The sequence below is a fragment of the Apostichopus japonicus genome, chromosome 7 (genome assembly GCF_037975245.1).
Source record: "Apostichopus japonicus isolate 1M-3 chromosome 7, ASM3797524v1, whole genome shotgun sequence".
NCBI classification, from domain to species: Eukaryota; Metazoa; Echinodermata; class Holothuroidea; order Aspidochirotida; family Stichopodidae; genus Apostichopus; species Apostichopus japonicus.
The window spans coordinates 661,647-686,613 of record NC_092567.1 but is presented as its reverse complement, the minus strand read 5'-3'; the positions used below and the strand labels follow the sequence as shown (position 1 = coordinate 686,613).

At 37.8% G+C, this 24,967-nt stretch overlaps 1 protein-coding gene across 1 annotated transcript; it reads right to left on the bottom strand.

Annotated features, from left to right (window-relative positions):
* Positions 1-617: 617 nt before the first annotated feature.
* Positions 618-23,385, bottom strand: LOC139970243 (chaperone Ric-8A-like). Its single transcript, XM_071975901.1, has 16 exons — positions 23,229-23,385; positions 21,749-21,909; positions 20,724-20,771; positions 19,211-19,403; positions 18,361-18,430; positions 18,028-18,106; positions 16,118-16,170; positions 15,287-15,497; positions 14,648-14,742; positions 14,066-14,228; positions 13,660-13,770; positions 12,491-12,552; positions 10,846-10,928; positions 10,082-10,226; positions 8,751-8,870; positions 618-7,929 (listed from the first exon to the last, which is right to left on the bottom strand). The coding sequence occupies exons 2-16, from the start codon at positions 21,836-21,838 to the stop codon at positions 7,812-7,814; spliced, it is 1,641 nt and encodes a 546-aa protein (XP_071832002.1). The 5' UTR covers positions 21,839-21,909; positions 23,229-23,385; the 3' UTR covers positions 618-7,811.
* Between the last annotated feature and the right edge of the window lie 1,582 nt (positions 23,386-24,967).

The window sequence follows — 24,967 nt, the reverse complement described above, 5'->3', positions numbered from 1 at the left end:
GTACCAACTACATACTCCACATACATACCTCCTCGAGGTATCGTGTTTACATTTTCTGACCTCCCCACAAAACAATTGGGTTCTTCTACTCAATGTGGTACACCATATACACCAAACATTAATACATCAAATATTGGTCGGTGGGAGAGCTTACCTCCTTGAGATATCGTGTTTACAACGTTTTCTGACCGCTCCACAAAACAATATGGTTCTTCTACTCAATGTGGTACTCATACACACACACACACACATACACACAGAACACTCCCGCCTGCACGAATGCATAGGTTACGATTATCATCAAAACCAAAAATTACAGAAATTTACAATCATGATATTTCTATTTTGGCGGGGGGGGGGGAGGGGTGACGTTGCCCGGGTTTTGTTTACATATATATACCTGCTGAAACACTAAGCATCATCATGGACATCGTGGACTATTGCGACCCTCTGCGGTTTCGTCCGTTCATTGAACATTCCCCACATGGATGGACGGATGGATATATAATGATTGTGCAACAGATTGTACGTATACACAGTTAACACAGCTACTACTAAATGTAATAACCCTGATGACTAGCTAATACGTCGATTCAGATGAAAGCAGAGATGCGAAATTTATTTTCTGCCATTTATTACGTTTATTACTATATATAACAAACTTTACAAAGCATGATGACATATCTTATAGTTTACTTTATTACTATATATAACAAACTTTACAAAGCATGATGACATATCTTATAGTTTACTTTATTGTAGTCAAAAAATCGCGTACAAAATGACGTCACATCTGAAACCTCTCCAGACTTCTAAGGGCATAACTTTTTTTTGTCCCCCAAAAAATATAGGAAATACTCTATAGGGTTTCAAATTCTTGATCCAAAAATAAAAATACCATACGTTATTTTGCCGGAATTTCACAAAGGAATTCAAGGAAATGTTTGTAACACAAAGTGTAATATATTCGGATGACAGAGATATGGAGCTGAAATTAAGTTAGTTGGAAAGATACATAATCCATAACCTGGTTGACAGTTGAGGTACTCCAAAATATACGAAAAGATAAAAAAAAATATATAAAAAAAAACGGCTTCACGAAATTAACAATGTAGGACAAAGATGTCACATAGGACATTTCACGTAGGACAAAATGTAGGACAAGATGTCAATGGGTCAGAAGGACTGTTCTCAGAGGAACTTCAAACTTTTCGAAGTACTCAAAATGAATTGAAACTCAGTCTCTTTAGAAAAGAAAGCCGGTTTTTCGTAAACAATTCCCGGCATGAAACGCCTTATGAGCCAAATCGTTTCACGGACCATATATTACAGTTTCCCCTTCACTTATCAGAGGTGTTTGGTATCTTTGGCATGTCAGGAGATCATCTAAGCTTTTTGATAACTTTTAAAAACAAGAACAAAATCCTCAATTTTTAACCTCTGTGGTGAAAAAAACCATGCAACACAGGCGGCACTCATTGCAGTCATTATTAACCGAGAACTTTCTCATGCATATTGTGGTGTTCAACAACAAAAAATAATCCAGACGAAAATTATCTTTTAACTAATGAAAGAGAAGCCCCTGCTAAGTATCCTAATTGAAATTTGCAGGCAATTCTACATAGCCGTTAACGAGATATTGAGAATTGAAATTATCACAGATTGTGCCCAAGCAGGTATAGACAGTCGCACACTGGCAACAAAATCGCACTGTTTGAGTACATAACGAGTCAACATCAATTGTTGTGATCTCGAATCCAAATTTCACCAAGATACTTATCAATGTGTTCCTCTTTCAACATACAAAGTGTTACAACATTCCTCTGGACTATCGGGATATAGTAGCAGCAGTTTCCTAATGAAGGAGAAAACGCCGGATATTGTCCTCAATAGGCTTCAACAGGGATGAGCCTGGGGTAATAAAAAAAAAACACGAACTTTGCAAAAATTGCGGTATAGGCTCCAGTTTGCGTATGCTACAGTGTGTAAGGATAATAGGTAGAAAAGAAATCACGCATATTCCACGAATTCGCGGAAAAAGCTCATGCCTGCTTCAATAAGATATGTTAATATCCTTGAGCCACATTTGGAAGCGATAACTTCAAATGACCAGGAAGGGAAATGCTTGTAACACTTGGTATGTGCACCAACATATTATATTGAAGCAACCTCTTTAGGAGGCAGAAATAAAATATCTTATAAGAACAAGATCTACCAGCACGCATGAAATATATGAAATATAAAAGCAAGGAGGGTAAGGAGGGGGTGTTATGAAAAAAAATCATGCCCACTTATTTACCATATTTACAGAATAATTAACAATGGTTATATATGCAAAATGTAAAATCAATAATTTGGCAAGGCTTAAACTTAGCTCGAGTCACTTTTAAGCACATCACATCTAGGTCTTTAGCCTACTTTTTATTAAAAATTTGTGGAATGATCCGATTCCTGTATGTTTCATGTCAGAATGCCAATGCAAAGTGACAAATGTTTACTGATTCTCATTTTGTAACTTATGTGCATTTAGAAAAAGGTTTCGATGGGCTTTATTCGTGGATTATTGAAACAACGTACAAAATAAAAACACAAAAAGGCAATCTAATGTAAAACTTGTAGTCGAAAACCTTAAACTCCTCTTTGAAGAGATTGTCTATTGGTAAACAATACGCCACTCATATGGAAGAAAAGTCAGACTTTTACACCTAACTCAAGGACTTTTTTTTCTTCAAAAGCCAACTTTTTAATCACTTTGTCTCATTTTTCAGTGAGGTATTAATGAGTTATTGCGTAATGAGACATATTACAAATAGATACTGTGCCAATCATCTAATATTTCAAAATTCAGCTAAATTAATTGTCTGAATATTATTTTCCCCCGATAACCTTTTCGCGCTGAAGAGATGATTCCGATAAACGTCCCTTTTATCTTAACTCAACCACATGAATTTTTTTGTTTCATTAAATTTCTACTGCAACAACTAATATTTACTTTCGATGGAAACAGATTTAGTCACAATTTCAAAAATTGCACATCATTACGTGCTGCTGTCAAACAGAAGTTACGTCTGACCGCCAATAACCATTTATTTATTCAACTTTCCTGATATACACATAAACATTATTCAAGGCCTAAAATAGCTAGATTTACACACAAAAACAGCTTGTTTTTATGATCATTTTGTCAAGCACATTTAACATCCAATTTATATGCTGGATTTCATAGGCAAACTAATTAAATGTCACTAACTGCAAAGACAACCAGATTCATTGTTATACTTTACATGAGTATATGGAATGTATCACTGCGGACAGACTTTTGTCCATTGTAGACTTGAAGTGATCGACAATGTTCTTACACTCGTGTGATCCTAAATAGTAAGCTTGTCCATACAGGATCGGTTCAAGGATCGGATCCAAGGATCGGTTCAGTTGTCATACATGTTTATGTTATATGAAAGAGGACAATAAAAGAAACACAATGGTGAAAAAAATGTTCAAATATCGTTTTCGGTTAAAGAGATATTCAAGTGTAAACTTTTATCAGATTGTGTAGAAACTGCTAAAATCTGACTAGCTGTGATGTCACATCCTCACATTCCTGAAAAGTCTTTGTTTTTTTCTCTCAACATTTTGTGAGATTTCATGACTTTCAACCAAAAGATATGTCAGGAGATCTCATATTTGTCAAAGGAAGTATTTGAGATTAAACATCTGAAGAATTTTTGATTATATTATTTTCAAATGTGTTAAAAAATGTAAATAATTTTTAAAGAAATATATTCACAAATGTTAAGGAAGTGAGGATGTGACGTCACACCCTCACAGTAAGTCTTTCTACACCAGTCGTTTTCAAAGAAATTTTGATATCTTCAAAGAGTCATATCTCCTTAACAGAGCATGCTATCATGGTAGTTTCTTCACTGTTCTTTTTGTCTTTTTGTGCTCTTTCATACAAAATAGACATGTCAAACACCTGAACCAATCCTTTAACTTTGGGAGACATCTTGTTTAACTCAAATGACTTTGACATCCACACAGTTTGGTTACATTTTACCTGCAGAGAAGGTTCATACATGTTTACTTGCGAGTTATCGTGAAGACACGATATCTGGAAATCAAGGTTTGGACCATTACTGACTTCAAAGTATCCAACAAGGTTCTTGCACAGATCAGGTCCTACACAACAAGTACATCCACACTTTACTTTTGGAGTCAAACAAATTTAAAATTCCCCCTCAATGATTTGGTGGGGACATAAACATTTTTATGGAGGGCATCCTGGGCCCAAAGGAGTGTTCCAATTCTTCCTGACTCACTGTATAAAATCATATGACTCAATGTTATACCCCTAGATTGGCTTCAAAGCACACTCCCAGACGATCCCCCCCCCCCCCCAGTTAACATGTGAAATAATCTATACAAAACCATAGTCAACCAAGTTAATATTTCAACAACTGGTGAACTTTTCCAATGAGGGGTTATGCAACCAGTCCCAACTTTTCCCAATCCATACAGCTTATATGTGAAATAATGCACACAAGAACACAGTCAGTTGAATTTAACAGTTCCAAAATGCTAAATTGTTGAACTATTCCAATTAGAGAATATGTAACCAGTCCTATGTTCACAATCCATTACAGCGTACATTTAAAATAATGTACCCAAGAACAGTATTACGTCAGCTAACTGTGCAATAACCTTAACTGTTGGCATTCATAAAACGCAAAGAAAAGCCAGCTATGCTTACTGCTTTTACAAGTTCAAATCTGAAACTATTACAATATTTTACACTTTCAGCCAAGTTTTAAGCTATAATCTGTTCAAATTCATGGAGTAAAATACACAAACATTCATCCCTTCGAAGAAATAGGAATAAATGTGTGGTATCAGACATATAGGACATTCAGATATTAACAGGTAAACCAATTGATATGTCTGGAATCATATGATGCAGAATGTCAAAACTATACCTTATAATGTTTCAACAAATATTTCAGAGTTAGTAAATGCTATTTAGAACATCTACCTAATGTAAGTGCCTTTAACGACCTATCTTAACATTCTAAGACTGAATAGGTCACAGTAGGAGCACAATATCCTACCAACAAATCATATATTAATATTAACACAATTGTTTTCAAGCAAGGTTTGTTCATTTATTGCCCAATAAATCAATTGTCCTGACACTGGTGATGATGAAGTACATGAACTGGCATGAAATCTCAAACCTCACACTTGTTCCAGTGGAATGACATATTCAATCTATCGTTGGATGGCTCACAAAGAAATATTCAATCAATCTTTGGATGGCTCAGAAAGAAATCTGCCTTTCCCTGACTTCACATATTAACAGTTTCTTTAAGCACATTATCTTTTTGTCTCTGTGACAGTTTTTTCTCACAGGCACAGTAATCTGCCAAATCAGTTGTTGTTATTAATAGATGATCTCCACCAATGAATAAAGGCATTGCATTTGAGTTGCCAGCATATGAGCTGAGATGAAAATCTATTACCAGTGAGAAAAGCAGTGTTGAGTCCATATTGATGTAAGTGATGATAAATTGGTCCCAGTGACATAGTAGGGAATGATATATACAGTTGTAAGGAGTAACTACTTCAAGTGTACCCAATCATGTTACCACCAGGGTGAAACCGGTAACAGTACAGGGAAGTAACGTAGAGCTGATGTAACCAGCAATGACACCAGTAACAGAACCGTCCAACAATCTTAACAATGGAACCAATCATGTTACCACCAGGTTGTAATCGGTAACAGTACCAGGATGTTACTTCAGTTGGTAGAGCTGATATAACCAGCAATGACACCAGTAACATAACCTGCCAACAATCTTAACAATGTAACCAATCATGTTACGACCAGGTTGTAACCGGTAACAATACCAGGATGTAACCTCAGTTGGTAGAGCTGATGTAACCAGCAATGATACCAGTAACATAACTTGCCAACAATTTCAACAATGAATCCAATCATGTTACCACCAGGATGTAACCGGTAACAGTAACCAGGATGTTACTTCAGTTGGTAGAGCTGATATAACCAGCAATGACACCAGTAACATAACCTGCCAACAATCTTAACAATGTAACCAATCATGTTACGACCAGGTTGTAACCGGTAACAATACCAGGATGTAACCTCAGTTGGTAGAGCTGATGTAACCAGCAATGATACCAGTAACATAACCTGCCAACAATCTCAACAATGGAACCAACCATGTTACCACCAGGTTGTAACTGGTAACAGTAACCAGGATGTAACTTCAGTTGGTAGAGCTGATGTAACCAGCAATGATACCAGTAACATAATCTGCCAACAATCTCAACAATGTAACCAATCATGTTACCACCAGGTTGTAACCGGTAACAATACCAGGATGTTACTTCAGTTGGTAGAGCTGATGTAACCAGCAATGATACCAGTAACAGAACCTGCCAACAATCTCAACAATGGAACCAATCATGTTACCACCAGGTTGTAACTGGTAACAGTAACCAGGATGTAACTTCAGTTGGTAGAGCTGATGTAACCAGCAATGATACCAGTAACATAACCTGCCAACAATCTCAACAATGGAACCAATCATGTTACCACCAGGTTGTAACCGGTAACAGTAACCAGGATGTAACTTCAGTTGGTAGAGCTGATGTAACCAGCAATGACACCAGTAACAGGACCTGCCAACAATCTTAACAATGGAACCAATTATGTTACCACCAGGATGTAACTGGTAACAGTAACCAGGATGTAACTTCAGTTTGTAGAGCTGATGTAACCAGCAATGACACCAGTAACAGAATCTGCCAACAATCTAATTAATTGAACCAATCATGATACCACCAGGATGTAACCGGTAACAGTAACCAGGATGTTACTTCAGTTGGTAGAGCTGATGTAACCAGCAATGACACCAGTAACAGGACCTGCCAACAATCTTAACAATGGAACCAATTATGCTACCACCAGGATGTAACTGGTTACAGTAACCAGGATGTAACTTCAGTATGTCGAGCTGATGTAACCAGCAATGACACCAGTAACATAATCTGCCAACAATCTCAACAATGTAACCAATCATGTTACCACCAGGTTGTAACCAGTAACAATACCAGGATGTTACTTCAGTTGGTAGAGCTGATGTAACCAGCAATGATACCAGTAACATAACCTGCCAACAATCTCAACAATGGAACCAATCATGTTACCACCAGGTTGTAACCGGTAACAGTAACCAGGATGTAACTTCAATTGGTAGAGCTGATGTAACCAGCAATGACACCAGTAACAGAACCTGCCAACAATGGAAGTGGCAATGCCACTTTCATGGAACTGACAGTACTGCATTGAGGAAAACAGCTAATATTGCACTAGTGGTGGACCCAAGTACAGGAACCTCAACGGGCCAGAAATGGTGACTGAATGTACCCCACCCCCCCCCATAGCTTGTACCACCAAACATACCAGTATGGAACCAGTCACAATACCAGCAGGATCCAACTGGCATTCTGAGCAGGATGGAAACATCAACTATAAACCTTGATGGTTTCCTGTGCTGGTGCCAAAAGGGTACCATGCCACCACACACTCCTGGCCAGCTAATATTATAGTGAGTTTAGCTAGCAGCAATGTAACTGTTGATAAGGGCTAGCTATGCCACTAAAGATGAACTGTAGCAAAACAAACCCCCCGGAAAGAACATTAAAATATCTGCAATGACTAAAATCTCCCGTGACATGCAGCTTAAAAGAGTTCTCCCACCATTCATCGACTTAGCTATGGATGATGAAACTCAGTTTTCGGGATCTGAGGATGGTGGTGTTTCCTCCAAGACTGCCGCAGCCAACCTCTCTTCGAGAGGAATGAGATTCCCATCCTCCCCGACCGCCATGGGCTGGATGACTCCCTCTCTGATAAATGAACAGAAAAATGAGATATTCAAAATAACTGTACAGTGTAGGTATGCCTTGAATATGTAACATTGGATATTGAATATCATTAACACACTGGTAAACAATTACCTTTACATTGTCCATACATAGTAATTGAATCAGGCATGACATGTGTTAGTTCAATGAAGATGGGTGTAGATATCTCACAGCACAAATACCATATAAAGAACTCTCTCTATAGGAAAGCCAATACACAATGCTTATCAGTTAAGGTTTTGGGTAGCAATAGGTTTTGGATGTGTCGGGGAGCCCCCTGAGCTGATCTTAGGATTGCATTTGAGCCTCTTCAACTCCAAGATGGATGAACTTGTGGAAAGTAAGCAGAGTCAAGCAACATAATTCTATTGGCATTATAATGACAAACGAGGGGTGGGGAAGGGTTAGGGGGAAGGGTTAGTGGGAGATGATCAATGGGTTGCCTAGTGGCATTATAATGACAAATGAGGGATAGGGGGAGGGTTAGGGGGGAGGGTTAGGTAGAGATGACCAATGGGTTGCCGCCAAATGTCAAAACTAGTGTTAATTAAATGACAAATGAGGGGTGGGGGTCAGGATTAGGGGGAGATGATCAATGGGTTGCGGCCAAGTGTCAAAACTCTAGTGGCATTACAAGTACAACCGAGGAGTGGGGGAGGGGGCAGGATGAGGGGGAGAAGATCAATGGGTTGCTGCCAAGTGTCAAAACTCTCGTGGCATTACAAACGAGGAGTGGGGGCAGGGGCAGGATTAGGACAGGTACTCCATGGTAATAGAGGAGGTTAATCAAAGAGTGAATGTACCTTGACATTCTAGTGATCATGCTTGCCAGTTCGTGTGCTTGGATTTCTTTCTGTTCTTCACTCATTCCTGCCATTGGATCTGGCCTCTCTGGTTCTACTCGACCAGTTACTGGATTTATCCTTAAAACAGAAGATTAACACAGAAGATTAGAAGATTCGATATAGAATCACAAACTAAAGATATGCAATTGATTTGATTGGATTGGATTCTTTTATGGTGACTCTGAAAGGCATTACGCTCAATATTTTTTTTTTAAGTGTCAAATTTCAGTTGCTGAATTAAAATACCCTTTCCACAAAGTTTACCAGATAATGCAGATAACTAAATTGTCACAAATAGAGCAAACCACTTGTCTAGAAAATAGTTGCTATGCACCATAACAAATGCAGTGTGACATTAACAGCTCCTTCAATATCTGAAAAGGAATAACATTAATACAACATTATTAAACATTAAGTGCAACACAAACTTTAAGCCTCCTTATGCTGAGAAATGAGGACACTGTATCTGAGAAGAAAACGATAGCATTGAGACAAGAGGAATCTTAACTAGAGCTTTGAAATTAGACAGAGCTTCAGCAAATTTAACTTGTGAAGGAAGAATACTCCACAAAAAGGCATAAGATGACCCAGTAGCACCATGACAATTAACTAAGTGACTACAGTAGGCGAAACAAGCAAAAACTATAGTGCTAGAGCGCAGTTGGGGTGTACTTGTGGACAAGACTCTGTAAGCAGGTCCTGGGGGCAAAGGGGGTCCTGGGGGGGGGGTTGCATTTGAAAGTTTGGAGGAGAAGAAGTTTGAAATTGATGCATGATTCAACAGGAAGCCAGTGCTGTGAATTATGAAGGGTAGGAATGACATTAGTTAACAGCTCCGACCTGTCAAACTCATCTAGCTGCAGACTTCTGAATGATTGACGAGTTAGATCATCATTTCATTGTTGCTGGAGTATATTTAGATAGCTGTTATCATACGGCCTTATCTCTAGCAGTCTGAAATATATCTTCCAGCTTAAAGACTACTATGGGGCGAAACTTCTACTGCAAGTAAGGAATCTTGCATATAAGCAGACCTTATTACGTAGTTCAAGTTAGGCACCGTATCAAAAGTAGGAGGCTGGAGGGGGGGGGGGGGCTATGTAGGACACAACCTTGGTGTTGTGGAGCCTGATATCATAGGCACTGCTGATCTGCCTAGGAGGACCCGAGGTAATCCCTATTATTGGATATTGATTCAGGTTAGCTACAGGGGAGTTTGCAGCAGTTGCAGCTGTTTTTTTTTCGACACAGGGCCTTAAAGAAACTTGTAAGTAATATTTATAACTTACTGATCTCTGATTTGTTGATATTCCTCAGTATCACTATCTTCATCACTGCTGTAGTCCTCACTGCCTCTTCCTCCGAGCAGGAGACCTCTTCTGGCCAGCATCCCAGCAGCATTACCGTATCCAGTGTACTTGATGAGTCTCTCAACTGGTGAAAACAAAATTAATATTCAGATTAGAATTCTTATCTGCAGACTACCAAGTACTCCAATGGAGGATCTTCAAGGTTTCTACAGAGGGCGCTGTCTACAGAGGGCACTGTCTACAGAGGGCGCTATTATATCCGTCCCGAATGCGTGTTATCTATACTGTAGCGTTGTGCGGTAGTGCAAATTTCACACAACCGGTAGTGTTGCAACATGAATCCTGGTATCGTAACTACAACCTGGAATTTCCTCAACTTTCATCTATGGTTCAAAGCACTTAGTTATGAGACTGTCAATGTCAAACATCCAATATGCATAGCATAGGCTATGAACATATTCTTAGCAAAATGCTATGCAAAATACTTAAATTGCTATACAACTGCAAAGATGTATCGCACTTTTCCTAGATGGAACTATAGTATTTTATGAGCTCAAATTCAGTGCCATTAAAAGTCAAAACTGCTAAACAAATATTAATACTACTCAGGAGAGTGGAAGGCCAGTTTTTGCGTGTTCGAAAGGTTCCTCAATTTCAGCCTTGCTTGATTGCCATGTAAGGATGTGTCAGGATTTTGTGGAGGGTAGAGGCCAACTACCATCTTTAGAAGATTGTTTACTTACCACTTTCTTTGCAGAGTATGAAGAGGAAGTCTGCGACTGACTCTTTGACATCAGTGGAGGTACTGGTCATCAATCGAACAAGTCTAAACAAGAAGATAAAAAATATAAGCATGTTCTCTGAATGGCATCCTAGAAGCAATGTCAACTACTTTGTGCACAAAAACCACAGAGAATAGATTGTGAAAAGAAGAGACAAATCAAGAACTGAGAGCTAGAGAAAGAGAGGAGACCTCCATAGAGTGAATAGAAGTGTGTGGGACCAAGAGAAGGGTACATTAATAGGGTACAGGGTACAGTAATAGGGTACATTAATAGGGTACAGTAATAGGGTACAGTAATAGGGTACAGGGTACAGTAATAGGGCACATGGTACAGTAATATGGTACAGGGTACAGTAATAGGGTACAGGGTACTGTATTAGGGTACAGTAATATGGTACAGGGTACAGTAATAGGGTACAGGGTACAGTAATAGGGTACAGGGTACAGTAACAGGGTACAGTAATAGGGTACAGGGTACAGTAATAGGGTAAAGTAATCGGGTACAGTAATAGGGTACAGTACTACGGTACAGGGTACAGTAATATGGTACAGGGTACAGTAATAGTGTACAGTAATAGGGTACATTAATAGGGTACAGTAATAGGGTACAGTAATAGGGTACAGGGTACAGTAATAGGGCACATGGTACAGTAATATGGTACAGGGTACAGTAATAGGGTACAGGGTACAGTAATAGGGTATAGGGTACAGTAATATGGTACAGGGTACAGTAATAGGGTACAGTAATAGGGTACAGGGTACAGTAATAGGGTACAGGAATAGGGTACAGGGTACAGAAATAGGGTAGAGTAATAGGGTACAGTAACAGGGTACAGTAATAGGGTACAGGGTACAGTAATATGGTACAGGGTACTGTATTAGGGTACAGTAATAGGGTACAGGGTACAGTAATAGGGTACAGGGTACAGTAATAGGGTACAGGGTACAGTAATAGGGTACAGGGTACAGTAACAGGGTACAGTAATAGGGTACAGGGTACAGTAATAGGGTAAAGTAATCGGGTACAGTAATAGGGTACAGTACTACGGTACAGGGTACAGTAATATGGTACAGGGTACAGTAATAGGGTACAGGGTACAGGAATAGTGTACAGTGATAGGGTACAGGGTACAGTAATAGGGTATAGGAATAGGATACAGGGTACAGTAATATGGTACAGGGTACAGTAATAGGGTACAGGGTACAGGAATAGTGTACAGTAATAGGGTACAGGGTACAGTAATAGGGTACAGGAATAGTGTACAGGGTACAGTTATAGGGTACAGGGTGCAGTAATATGGTACAGGGTACAGTAATAGGGTACAGTAATAGGGTACAGGGTACAGTAATAGGGTACAGTGATATAGTACAGTAATAGGGTACAGTACAGGAGTTTAACTGAGAAGGGAAGAAAATACACATATAAAATACACTTATTGAGGTCACATAATGGCATCTTCAGGAATCAAGACTACGGCTGACCCTAAGTTATTTCTGAGGACACATAATGAAATCTACAGGAATCACAACTACGGCTGACACTTACTTATTTCTGAGGTCAAATAATTGCAACTACAGGAATCACAACTATGGCTAACACTTACTTATTTCTGAGGTCTCCACCTTCTTCTGGTAGTTTACTGGCTTCTTTTAGAGGTGGTAAAACCTAGCAAGATAGAGAGGTAATACAACAAATGAAAAGCTGCAGTAACCTTGTAAATAAATACGACTGGAGATGTAATATTAGGGTACAAAATATGTATCCTATATGACAATATAGAGTATGAATCTAGTAATTCAAGATACATGTGCACATGGAAATATGGGACACCTGAATAAAACATGTGTCTAATATGACAATAAAGAGTATGAGTATATGTAATTTGAGATGATATGTGCACATGGAAATATGGAACATCTGAATAAAATATGTATCTAATATGACAATATAGAGTATGAATATGTAATTTGAGATACATGTGCACATGGAAATATGGAACATCTGTATATTGTAATGAATGAGTACTGTTTGGAGATTCAAAACTGAGGTTAAAGGTCAGTTTCAATCCAGTAAACCAGACGTTGCCAATCAGACACATCCAAGCAATGAGCTGATATTTTCAAACCATGTTCCTCTTATCAACTGAATGCCAAGTTCACCTGATAAATTGCTGTTTCAAGTTAAACAGTGAGTCACTTTGTAATACAAGTCACAAGTAATTCACATCCTAGTGATGATATGCCATAATTTCAAGTCACCTGATGGAAGTAATTTTCAAGTCACCTGCTGAAGTCTAACTAGACAAGTGACTCACAGAATCATTACCTCACCTGATCAAATTGTCATTATTTCCAAGTCATTGATTGAAGTAGTTCAGATAAGGTTTGGCAAAAAAGGAGTAAGGTAACTTCTATCTCACTAGACTCCACAAGCAACCTAACTCAATTTTCCGGTCAACAACAGAAATTATTGAAATCAAATTCCCCATAGTTAAGTTTCAAGTTTAGTTCACCGTCAGATCGCAAGTCATGACCAAAAACACACAACTGACTCATAAGATCAGTCCACATCATGGCTAAAAGTCATCAAGCAGTTTACTAAATTCATGTCTCTGTTGTTTATACACAGCACTTCACACCACAAAAAAAAAAACATTTTGCATACTAAAACTGTTTCAATCATTAACCAAGTGCAATTCTACACTGCAGACAGCATAATATTATGATGCTACCAAAGAAAAAGTGATATTCAAATAAAGATAAAAAGTTTTACCATTTCTCGGAGGAACTTGCGGATGTGTCGGTTGGATTTTGATAGGATGCTGAGTGCACTAAAACTGGGGCTGAGCAATTCTACAACTCCTTTGCCAGAATTCCTGTTAGTCTACCGGGACAAAGAAAAGAAAACATTTGTTTAGTTGCAAAGAGTTGCGATTGTTTTGATGTACCATTCCCCCTGTAAATGATTACTTATTGCACACCACGGTTAGCAACAAGAGCTATAAATAACATGTCAATAATCCCATCATGGCTTGAACCTCTATTCAGTCACTTGATCTCATTAAATTACAAAAAAGATCTATCCACTACAAACATTGTTCAAGGAATATGAGGTTTATATCAATAATATACACAAAGACTACAACTATTTATGTTCCTGATTTGCAATATATACTTACTCTGTCTATTCTATTTTCCACAAAGTTCAAGATCCTTACAATTGCATCCATATTATGTCCATCGTACATAGCTCTGCCCCCTGCAGCGCCCTCTAGCGTTTCTGGAATGAGTTCGCCGATACATTGACTTGGGAGATGACAGGTGAGAACGTTGATCGTCTGACTGTAAAACATACAGCACAAACAGTAGCATAGTATTAACTTGACTCTAACTTAAAACCAGCTCCCAAATACAGCCTAGTTCATAATGGCACTTCAATAGAAAATTCATTGTTGGTCTGAGATGCTAAGACAATCTGATTAATAAGTCTATCACTGTCTTTGTTTAGAAAGAAGTTGTGATGTATCTGAACACTTAATCTATCATCTGATACCTAATAATGTGCTGTCACTTACCCAAGACTGTTCATCTGTCCTGCTACCTGATACAGCAATGTGCTGTCACTTACGTGGACAGTTCATCTGTCCTGGCATCTGTTAGCAATATGCTATCACTGTCATCTAGTCTTTAATATATGCTCTAACTTGCCAGGACACAGCATTTGTCTTGTCATCCCCTATTAGCGATGTAATGTCACTTACCTGGACAATTCATCTGTCTTGTCATCTGATATTGACTCTGCCATCAGTAACCTTCTCAGCAACTGACCTTGCTTTCTCATGACATCATCGCTCTCCTACAATACAAACAAGAAGCATGCCCTTAAACTATATAGTTGAACGAAATGAAGGATCCACATGAAAATAGCATAGATGTATTAGTTCTTAATACTCAATTCTGCTTCTTCCAACAACATGATAATATTGTAAGATTTGTATTATTCTAATGAATCTGGTCAACTCTTCACTGTCTCCAATTCATCACACTGACAATTGTCATTCTAAACTGATTCGGAAAGATGAGAACTGCCTTTATCTTGTCCCTCATACACTTGCCTGATGTAATATCAGTAGTTAATCATATGGATCAATATCAAATACAAACACAGCTTCTGTTTGTGTTTGAAGAAGTACTATTCTGGACATTGCAAGTACTATTCCAAATGTACTATTTCAGAAGTACTATGTCCAGAAGTACTATTCTGGACATTGCAAGTATGCAAGAATGCAAGTATACAAGTATGCAAGAATTGCAAATAACCAAAAACATACAAAATAGTTAGAAATTCCTTGCATGTATATTCAATACATTCTAATTAGTGCAATCTAATTAGGACTTACTCCTACAATTTGTCCGACAGTCGCATGAATAATTGTATTGAAAACAGCCTTCAGTATTTCACAGGCCATGTCCGTCTGCTTCTCGTTGAGTTGATCCGGTTCGGACAACGTCGTGGAACCGCCGGCCGCTGCCTCCCGTAACCCGAAGCAACTGGACTCTAACAGATCTGTGAGGATGGCCACCCCATTGTACTCTGAACGAACCCTATTTCTGATGAGAAGAAAACAAAGTAAGAAGGTCAGTACTGTCCTTGCAATGATGAAGACAGCTCTTCAATTTATCCACTTATCATTTTCTTACAGTGAATAGCACTTTTACAAGCCAGTCCTGTTAGGTTGGTAGGATTATTACAAGTTGAGAGAATTGATATTTTTTCAACATGTTAATCCTGCACAACACACATTAGAAACTAGTTTTAAAGATGAATTTTGAGTGGACATTCAATGCTAATACACACTAACAATCCATAAGTGTGTGTGTTATCAGCATTTAGATTGGACATTCGACACTAATATGAGAAAGTCTTACTTGCAAGTAGTGTGAATGGGTTTAAGAATGCTTTGGACAAGCACTTTAAGCATTGTTATCGGGTCTGAGTGTTTGTGTCTTCAGTTTTTCTTCTCTCCTATAGGGTCCTTGATGGGGACTTGAGTGTCCCTCCTGGTCCTTTTTTTCTACTAAACTAAACTAAACTTGGATGGGAGCAACAACTTGCTTGCTTCCTACAAAATTGGGGAGGGGGGGGGGGGAATAGGGTTAAAACCACATTGATTTGTGATTACAGAAATATGGATTCGATAACAACAGAGCTTGAAAGACAAAGGACTTACCTCAAGTTTGGGCAAAGTGCAGTGAGAAGGAACAGGAATCTCATATCAAAAAACTGAAATGAAGAAATAATAAAAGAAATGACAGAATTATAAGAATGTCGAATACACTCAAGAGAAGAAGAAATGTAGATTTCTGAAACATGAAACAACCTTAGATATCTGCCAAACTCCAACATGGCATCCCCATCCTACACGCGCCTCTCTTACACTACAGGGCCCCCCTGCCCCTCTCCTCCTATACCACACCCACACCCCCCCTCACCTCCTACATACACCGGTCCTACTAAGAGTAAACATATATTGAGCAAACCATGGCATTACATAAGATGCATAACTAGAGATACATTTGCCAATTCATGTGAATATCTTCTAAGAAGCCTGCATTCCATGATAAACATATAACATAACTTAGAACATATACACAGATTAAACAACACAATGGACACTGAGAAACACATTAATAAATTTTACTCCTTTGTAGTATAGATATATATATCCATGTAGGACGAAAGCATATATATGGAGTTATGAGTTCACTAACCAGATTGGTAACAAAAGCACCAGAAATGATATTAAGTTACTGTACTGTAAGCCTTTGTTCTATAACAATGACTAATCATCAAGTTATTGTGGAAGCCATGAACTACACTACATGGGATGAGAGATCTGTGAAACTGGATGTTAGTTATTCAATATTGATCTGTTAGTAAGCACACATAGAGACAAGTAGGCCTACAGTTGTGAAGACAACATGGACAAACAAGAAAAGATGATCATCAAATAGATCAATTGATTGCTCAATGTACTTTGCAAGAGGGCTTTCAACAGCCCATAGAAAGGGCACACATACACATACACAGCACACACATACACAAACACAGGAAACACATACACAGGGCACACATAAACAGGACACATACAAAGGACACACAAACACACACACAGCACACACATACAAAGGACACACATACATAGCACACACATACACAGCACACATATACATAGGACACACTTACACAGCACACACATACACAGCACACACTTACACAGGACACACATACACAGCACACACTACACAGGACACACATACAAAGGACACACATACAAAGGACACACATACACAGGACACATATACACAGGACACATATACACAGGACACCTACACAGGACACACATACAAATGACACACATACACAGCACACACATACACAGGACACACATACACAGCACACACATACACAGGACACACTTACACAGGACACACATACACAGGACACACATACACAGGACACACATACACAGGACACGCATACACAGGACACACATACATAGCACACACATACACAGCACACACTTACACAGGACACACATACATAGCACACACTACACAGGACACACATACAAAGGACACACATACACAGGACACACATACACAGGACACACATACACAGGACACACATACACAGGACACACATACACAGGACACGCATACACAGGACACACATACATAGCACACACATACACAGCACACACTTACACAGGACACACACATACATAGCACACACTACACAGGACACACATACAAAGGACACACATACAAAGGACACACATACACAGGACACATATACACAGGACACATATACACAGGACACCTACACAGGACACACATACAAATGACACACATACACAGCACACACATACACAGGACACACATACACAGGACACACATACACAGGACACACATACACAGGACACACATACAAAGGACACACATACAAAGGACACACGTACAAAGAATGCCATGGCCGCTTCACTTCCAGACAATCAAGTGTTACACCATTTCTGCAACTGTAGAATAGTTTCCACTAACAGAAAAGATTAAATGATAACTGGTTCAGTTGCTATTGTACCTTCATATCCTCAGTGATGGCAGCATTGTGATACTGCTTAACCCTGGCAAGCAGGTTGGCTGTGCACTCATTACTCTCCCTGTTGGAGAAAAAGAATTGATTGTGAAATAAACAATACAAGGATATCATCTCAACATAGAATGAAATGAATTAATGAGTTTACTTCAAAGTTGTTGAAATAATAAACAAGCAACAATTTTAAACTCAACCATGAACACAAGTGTTTGAATTTTAGCGCTGAAAGGTTAAAATGAGGGATGTAGGTATTATTTTCATATGAAGCTGGCAAGTAGTAAAACATCTTTTTATAAGTTCTCCCAGTTTTCTACTTACCCACAAATTCTCTGAACCTTGGTACTTAAATAAATTAGATTGCACAAACACTTCTGAGCTTCTGTAATAACTGTGAATAAAACATGAAAAAACAACAAATGTCAATAAATGTCAACCTAACAATAAACTGAGACATGACATTACAGGGGAAGGATTTCTTCCAGAGTAAAGAGGGTGATGAAGTACAAGCATTGGTTTCAAGAACTTGCCAAATTTGATTAATTTCATTTTAATAGAAACAAGAAGAAAAGGACAACATAATTAGGAAATCATAAACAGAAGAGTTACAAACATAATTAGGAAACAATTTGTTTTTGCTCAAGGGCTGTCTGTATTCCAAGAGCTTTAACAGTATGCTGAGCATTGTCTTTTCAAAAACAACAGTTTTTGGCAATCACAGCAGCAAGCTCTAGGGCAGGAAGCTAACTGCAGGAAGTCTGATGAGTATAAAGCTTAATAGATGGAGAAATAGAAGTTTAAAAGTGTTCATGAAACTATACCAGTAGTGCTCCTTCCTACAGGGTATGATTATATCTTTCTTAAACAAATATGTTTAGATCTACAAATGATCTTCTAAACACATCTTTAATTTGCAAACAGATGGAATATTTGTTGTCAGCATTACTTTGAAATATAATATTTCAAAACAAGAATAACTAAGTGCAACATTACAGTTTCAAAAAAAGAATAACTAATTGAAACATTAAAGTTGTTTTGTGCATAATTAACAGTTATTAGATCTTGCATTTTAAAACATATATATATCAATATTTTGCCGAAATGGTTTGCAAGAACATACCTAAATGATCAACAAATGGGCAAATAACAAAAATATGGAGAAATGTCTTACTTTCAGGCTTAATTTCATAACCGTTATTAGAAAGACCAGCCAATCTGAGTAGGGTGTTTACTCCTGTCGGCTGTTCTAATTGAAACATCCTCGTCTTCTCCCTGCTGAGGATGCGGACTGCCTCTAAGCTGAGATGGACACATTCTGGATTCGACTGAGAGCCCAGAACCTTCAACAGGCTCGATACAAACTCCTACGAGGAGAACGATGATAAATGATATTAATCAGATCAAAATAAGAGAATTCATAATTTGAAGTATAACGATCTATCACACACAGCCAAACATGCAAACACTACACAGAGTGAAATATGTCTAGGAAACTTGAATGAGGAAACAAAGCTTAAGCATTGAAGAGATCTGGATTATAACACAAGTAACACGAGTATGCATAACACAAGTTACAAGAGGACACATAACACAAGCAACACAAATATAACACAAGTATACATAACACAAGTATAACATGAGTATAACACAAATAACACAACTACATACATAACACAAGTATAAGATGAGTATACCACAAGCAACACTAGTATAACACAGGTATACCACAAGCAACACTAGTATAACACAGGTATACCACAAGCAACACTAGTATAACACAGGTATACCACAAGCAACACTAGTAAAACACAGGTATACCACAAGTATAACAATAGTATAACACAGGTATACCACAAGTATAACAATAGTATAACACAGGTATACCACAAGTATAACAATAGTATAACACAGGTATATATACCACAAGTATAACACTAGTATAACACAGGTATACCACAAGTATAACAATAGTATAACACAGGTATACCACAAGTATAACAATAGTATAACACAGGTATATATACCACAAGTATAACACTAGTATAACACAGGTATACCACAAGTATAACACTAGTATAACACAGGTATACCACAAGTATAAAACTAGTATAACACAGGTATACCACAAGTATAACAATAGTATAACACAGGTATACCACAAGTATAAAACTCAAGTGGCCTCAAGAAGTCAGTGAAGTCAAGTTAGCTACTTGCCATTCAGCAGTCTACTTTGAACTTTCCTCATTATGTGAACTTTCCTCAGAATGTGAACTTTATCTATAATCATATTAATCATAATAATAATAATAATATACATAATTTTTATATAGCGCCAAACAAACTATGAAATCATTTTTGTGGCACTTAACAATTGTTACAACATATACCTATTAGTAAAAAGAAGAACCGATTTGAAACCATTTTTAACATGTTCTTGAAGTGAGTTTTACAATTACAGGTAAGGAGCCTATATGAGAAAGTTCTTGTGCCATAAGTCTGTGTTTTAAAACCCAGGCATGAGCAACACCTGCGATGAATTAGACTCAGAGCAGAGTGGTCGTTCATCTGTCGGTAACTTTCTTACATTGTTAGATCCTGTTAGGATTAAATCGTTAGTCTTTCTAACTACATCACAATTAAATATCTCGATCATGATTAACGAGTCAAAACCAACTGATACTTACTTCTTTTGTCTTAGTCTGCAAGGGTCCAAAGGCGAACGTTTGTGCATGCTGAGAAGATTAAACAATTCAAAATATTGATTATTATATTATACATGAAAAAGGAAAAGTGTTTTACAAATCAGTTTGCTGCTAAAGCTTAACTTCAAATGTTTGTCCTTACACTTGTAACATCTAACAGACAGACTTTTGTTTTGATACTGAATCCATCGTATAGGTGTACAGTCAGCCAAATGAATGCTAAGCAGGAATATTAAAGAAAACATCAAGATGGCACAGAAGGCTGGTGTAATTCCTGTTTCTGACTCCCACAACACTCTCTTAAGTGCATTAATAATTACAGTAATAAATAGGAAATATGTAGTGAATGGATGCTTCCACCAAACACACAGATATACTAAACAGTGTGATAATGCTTTGGAAATCGTAACTAAACAGTGTGACAATATAGCTTGAAGCTTTGGAATAGTAAAAGCCCCTGGATTAATATTGTATGATTTCTTCATTATATATGTAGTTTTTTTGGTTTGCACTCCCATGACATCTAGGTGATTCACACACACACAAAAGTAACCATAGCTATTCCTTTATCAGCACTTTGCTAGCATTTGATAATTACAAAATTCAAAACGCAGCTTGACTTGCCAGTTTTTGCATAAAGAAGTATCCTTATACTGCAAGACTGACTTTGAAATCTGTCTTCAGGGCTTCAAATCACCAGCCAAATTAACAGTTCATTTTTGTTTCCCTGCAGTGACCATCATGTTTAAATAACATTCTTGTTCAAAGTGTATTTGCCCACACAACAGAAGCTGACGATAGATTGATTTACATATAACCCCAAAAAACTGGTTCAGTTTTCTACCCTATTTGCATTCGAAGCTGTTGCCCATGGATGCAAATGCAATCAATATTTTTTCTCACTATTGTCAACACTGTATTTATGGTCAGATTTCTTGCACATTTAAATCTGGATTTGAGAAACTAACAATTTAACTGATTACTGCACAAGTTATAAGGCATTGTACCTCTTTGTTAAATTCTTGCAATTTGTTACAAATTTCTGTGGTATTTCCACCACCAAGGACTGGTAACATGGCAGTCACTTGGGCATCCATTTTGTTCCCTGCGATGGTGAATGATGGCTAAACCATTTGACGACGTCTGTAAAATCTGACTCAAACCAAAGCTAAAGTAAATAGAAAAGAGAGGTCATAGAGTTGGTTTACTGAATATAGATGTGGGTGGCATCCACACTATTGATGGAAAATGGATCTTTATACAACCGTACCGATAACAAAATAACATTCATGAAATGACATAGTCTTAGGCTACCTCTGCAACAGGCAGATGCCCACACATGAACATCGATAATCTATCACAAAGGTATGGGAAGAACCTCTACTTATGGTTTCACCATAGAAGGGAACCAAATTTATTGGCATCACAGATGTAGTACAACCAATAGGCATAATTGGATAACAATATGTTAAAATGACAGCACTTTACACATATATGAACAACTTGCATTATGCACATACCGTACTAGGAGCATAACTTATCTGGTAACACATAGTAAAATGCATCTGCAACATAAATGCTTAGGGCCTAAGCATAGGCATGGAATCATTTGTCCACGATAGCATTGCAAATGCTATTTAAAATGGTCAAATTCCTGTGCAAGTGTAATGATATAGCAGTTGTTTGCACAGAAACCATGATAACACAAACCTCATATCCTTCAAAGTACTGTACAAACACAAAAATTTGAACACTAAATTATTTCCACAGTAGGATGTTGGTTTGGGCCTATGTCTAATGAGGAACAGTAGGAACAACAATGCCATCTTGGGAATTTCATACTGGTCAGTACAAGTAACAGCAACATACAGTAGGCCTAGGCTTAGAATAGGCTGTAGCCTACGCCCCAATTGAAGTTTACTAACAATCTCTAAATGCAATTTTCACAAACTTGATGAAAGACGATCTACCTTAATTGAACTTTTAAACTAAGTCCAAATCATCACTATCCAGTACGAAATAGGCCTAGCCTAGGCCCAACTTTTGTCATGTTTAATCATAGTCATAAATGGTTTAGTTACGCTAGGCCAGGCTAAGATTATCACAGCTCAACAATTGTTTTTTATGTGTGTAGGCTACTGTACTCCCTATGTGATGCAACATTATATAATGAAGAAATACGTCCAACATATTCTTTCTGAAACCAACTAGCCTAGCCTTAGACCTAACCAACGATAGGGTCTTATATACTCGTACAGTATGATCAATTAAACATAGGTACTTCACTGTCGCAAGGTTACACTAAGTCTCTGTAACTGTAACTTGTAAGCCTAAGCAAGATTTAAGAAATTAGGCTAGCCTATGCACAAACGTTAGTAGCCTATTATTGTAGCTCGGCCTACAAACTAGTAATAATGGTGATTTCGTTATTTTGATCATATTTCCCTAGAGTATGGGCGTAACGCTACGTTACTCGCACATATTTACCTATATGGAGCTGTTATCTTAGCTGATTTTGCGTTTATCTGAAACGACGCTTCAAGAAACACATTGCCTAACAATTTTCACTGTGTCATGTTTCTTGTTTAGCCCAGTCGATCAAGGTGAATTCATTTCCAGCAGCTTTGTTACTGTGCGTTGACCCCGACCCAGTGATCATAATTTAAGTTAAATACTGCCCTCAGTTCATCTTAAAACGGTTACTGGGTGTCTGGAATGAAATAGAGGAATACCGCAGGTACTTCTATCGCGATTTGCAAAGTAAACTAATTAGAACGCGATGACAAACTCAAATTCAAAAAAGCTATTTGGAACTTCACTGAGAGTGTATAGGATTTACAGAGAGAACCTGAAGGTAAGTAGAAATAGGTATGTAAAGCACTACTTTTATGAAAGCAAGTTAATATTCATTACAATTTCAATTAAAGGGTGTGAAGACTTGCGCACAAAAAAAAACGTCTCATGCCGGTAATCTGACCTAGTTTCCGATGAGGTGTAACAGAAGTGTTAGACACCACCATCGATCCCAAAAAATACTGGCCTGGCACCGTCGGTAAATTAGACACTAGTGTACAGTCAATTCATATAGCTACAGTCAATACCCAGTTAACTTTTTCAGAATGCAGCACAAGGTTTGGGGCGAGTCTTCAATGCCTTTAAACAATTACATGTAATGAAACAAACCAAGTAGTACCATAACTAAAACCAGCCAGGATTAATACAACAATCAAAACCCAACTAGTAGAAAAAATGAAAAAGAAAATACAAAAAGATGAGGTTTCAGTTTTCCATCAAAAATTATATTCTTCAATATTCAGGACTATGTTAGCTTTTACAATATAATACACATGTTCCTTCCAGTGTTACATAAATATATACATAAGAGCTGGTCATTGCAGATGTTATCACATGACTATTGGTCACACATTAACAACTAATATTTTGCCAAACAATTTGCATATTCAAGAGGTAACATCTTAAATAGGATGCATACGAAATATTCATAAATCCATTCCAAGAATGACAGAGAATTTGGTAACCAACAGCAACCAGCTGCACAAAATAGGCAAAATGCATCACACATGCAAATATGCATAACAGATTTTATACAGAGCTGTAGTATTTTGCATTTTATTTTTAATTTCTAGTGAATAACCAAAAAATTTGCTCCCATGAACTTTCAAATTGTTCTCCAAACCAAAATTGTTCTCCAAACTTACTTACCAAACAGTTAATAATTTTTCGCACCTGGTAATTAGTAAATAAATGCTTCCGTGTATTGTCTCTATTCTGTGGTTGTCCCATATTTAAATCTGGTTAGATATTCCAACATTTACTACGCACAGGCGAGGTTTGAGGCTAAACACAACATCTAAACAGTTTAATTGTGCAGCTTACATTTAAGTATCCATAGCATATGAGTACTTCCCCACTCACAAACTCATACCCCATTGCCCTCTCACAAACCCATACCCCATTCCCCTCTCACAAACCCATACCCCTCTCACAAACCCATACCACATTCCCCTCTCACAAACCCATACCCCATTCCCCTCTCACAAACCCATACCCCATTCCCCTCTCACAAACCCATACCCCATTCCCCTCTCACAAACCCATACCCCATTCCCCTCTCACAAACCGATATCCCATTCCCCTCTCACAAACCCATACCCCATTCCCCTCTCACAAACCCATACCCCATTCCCCTCTCACAAACCCATACC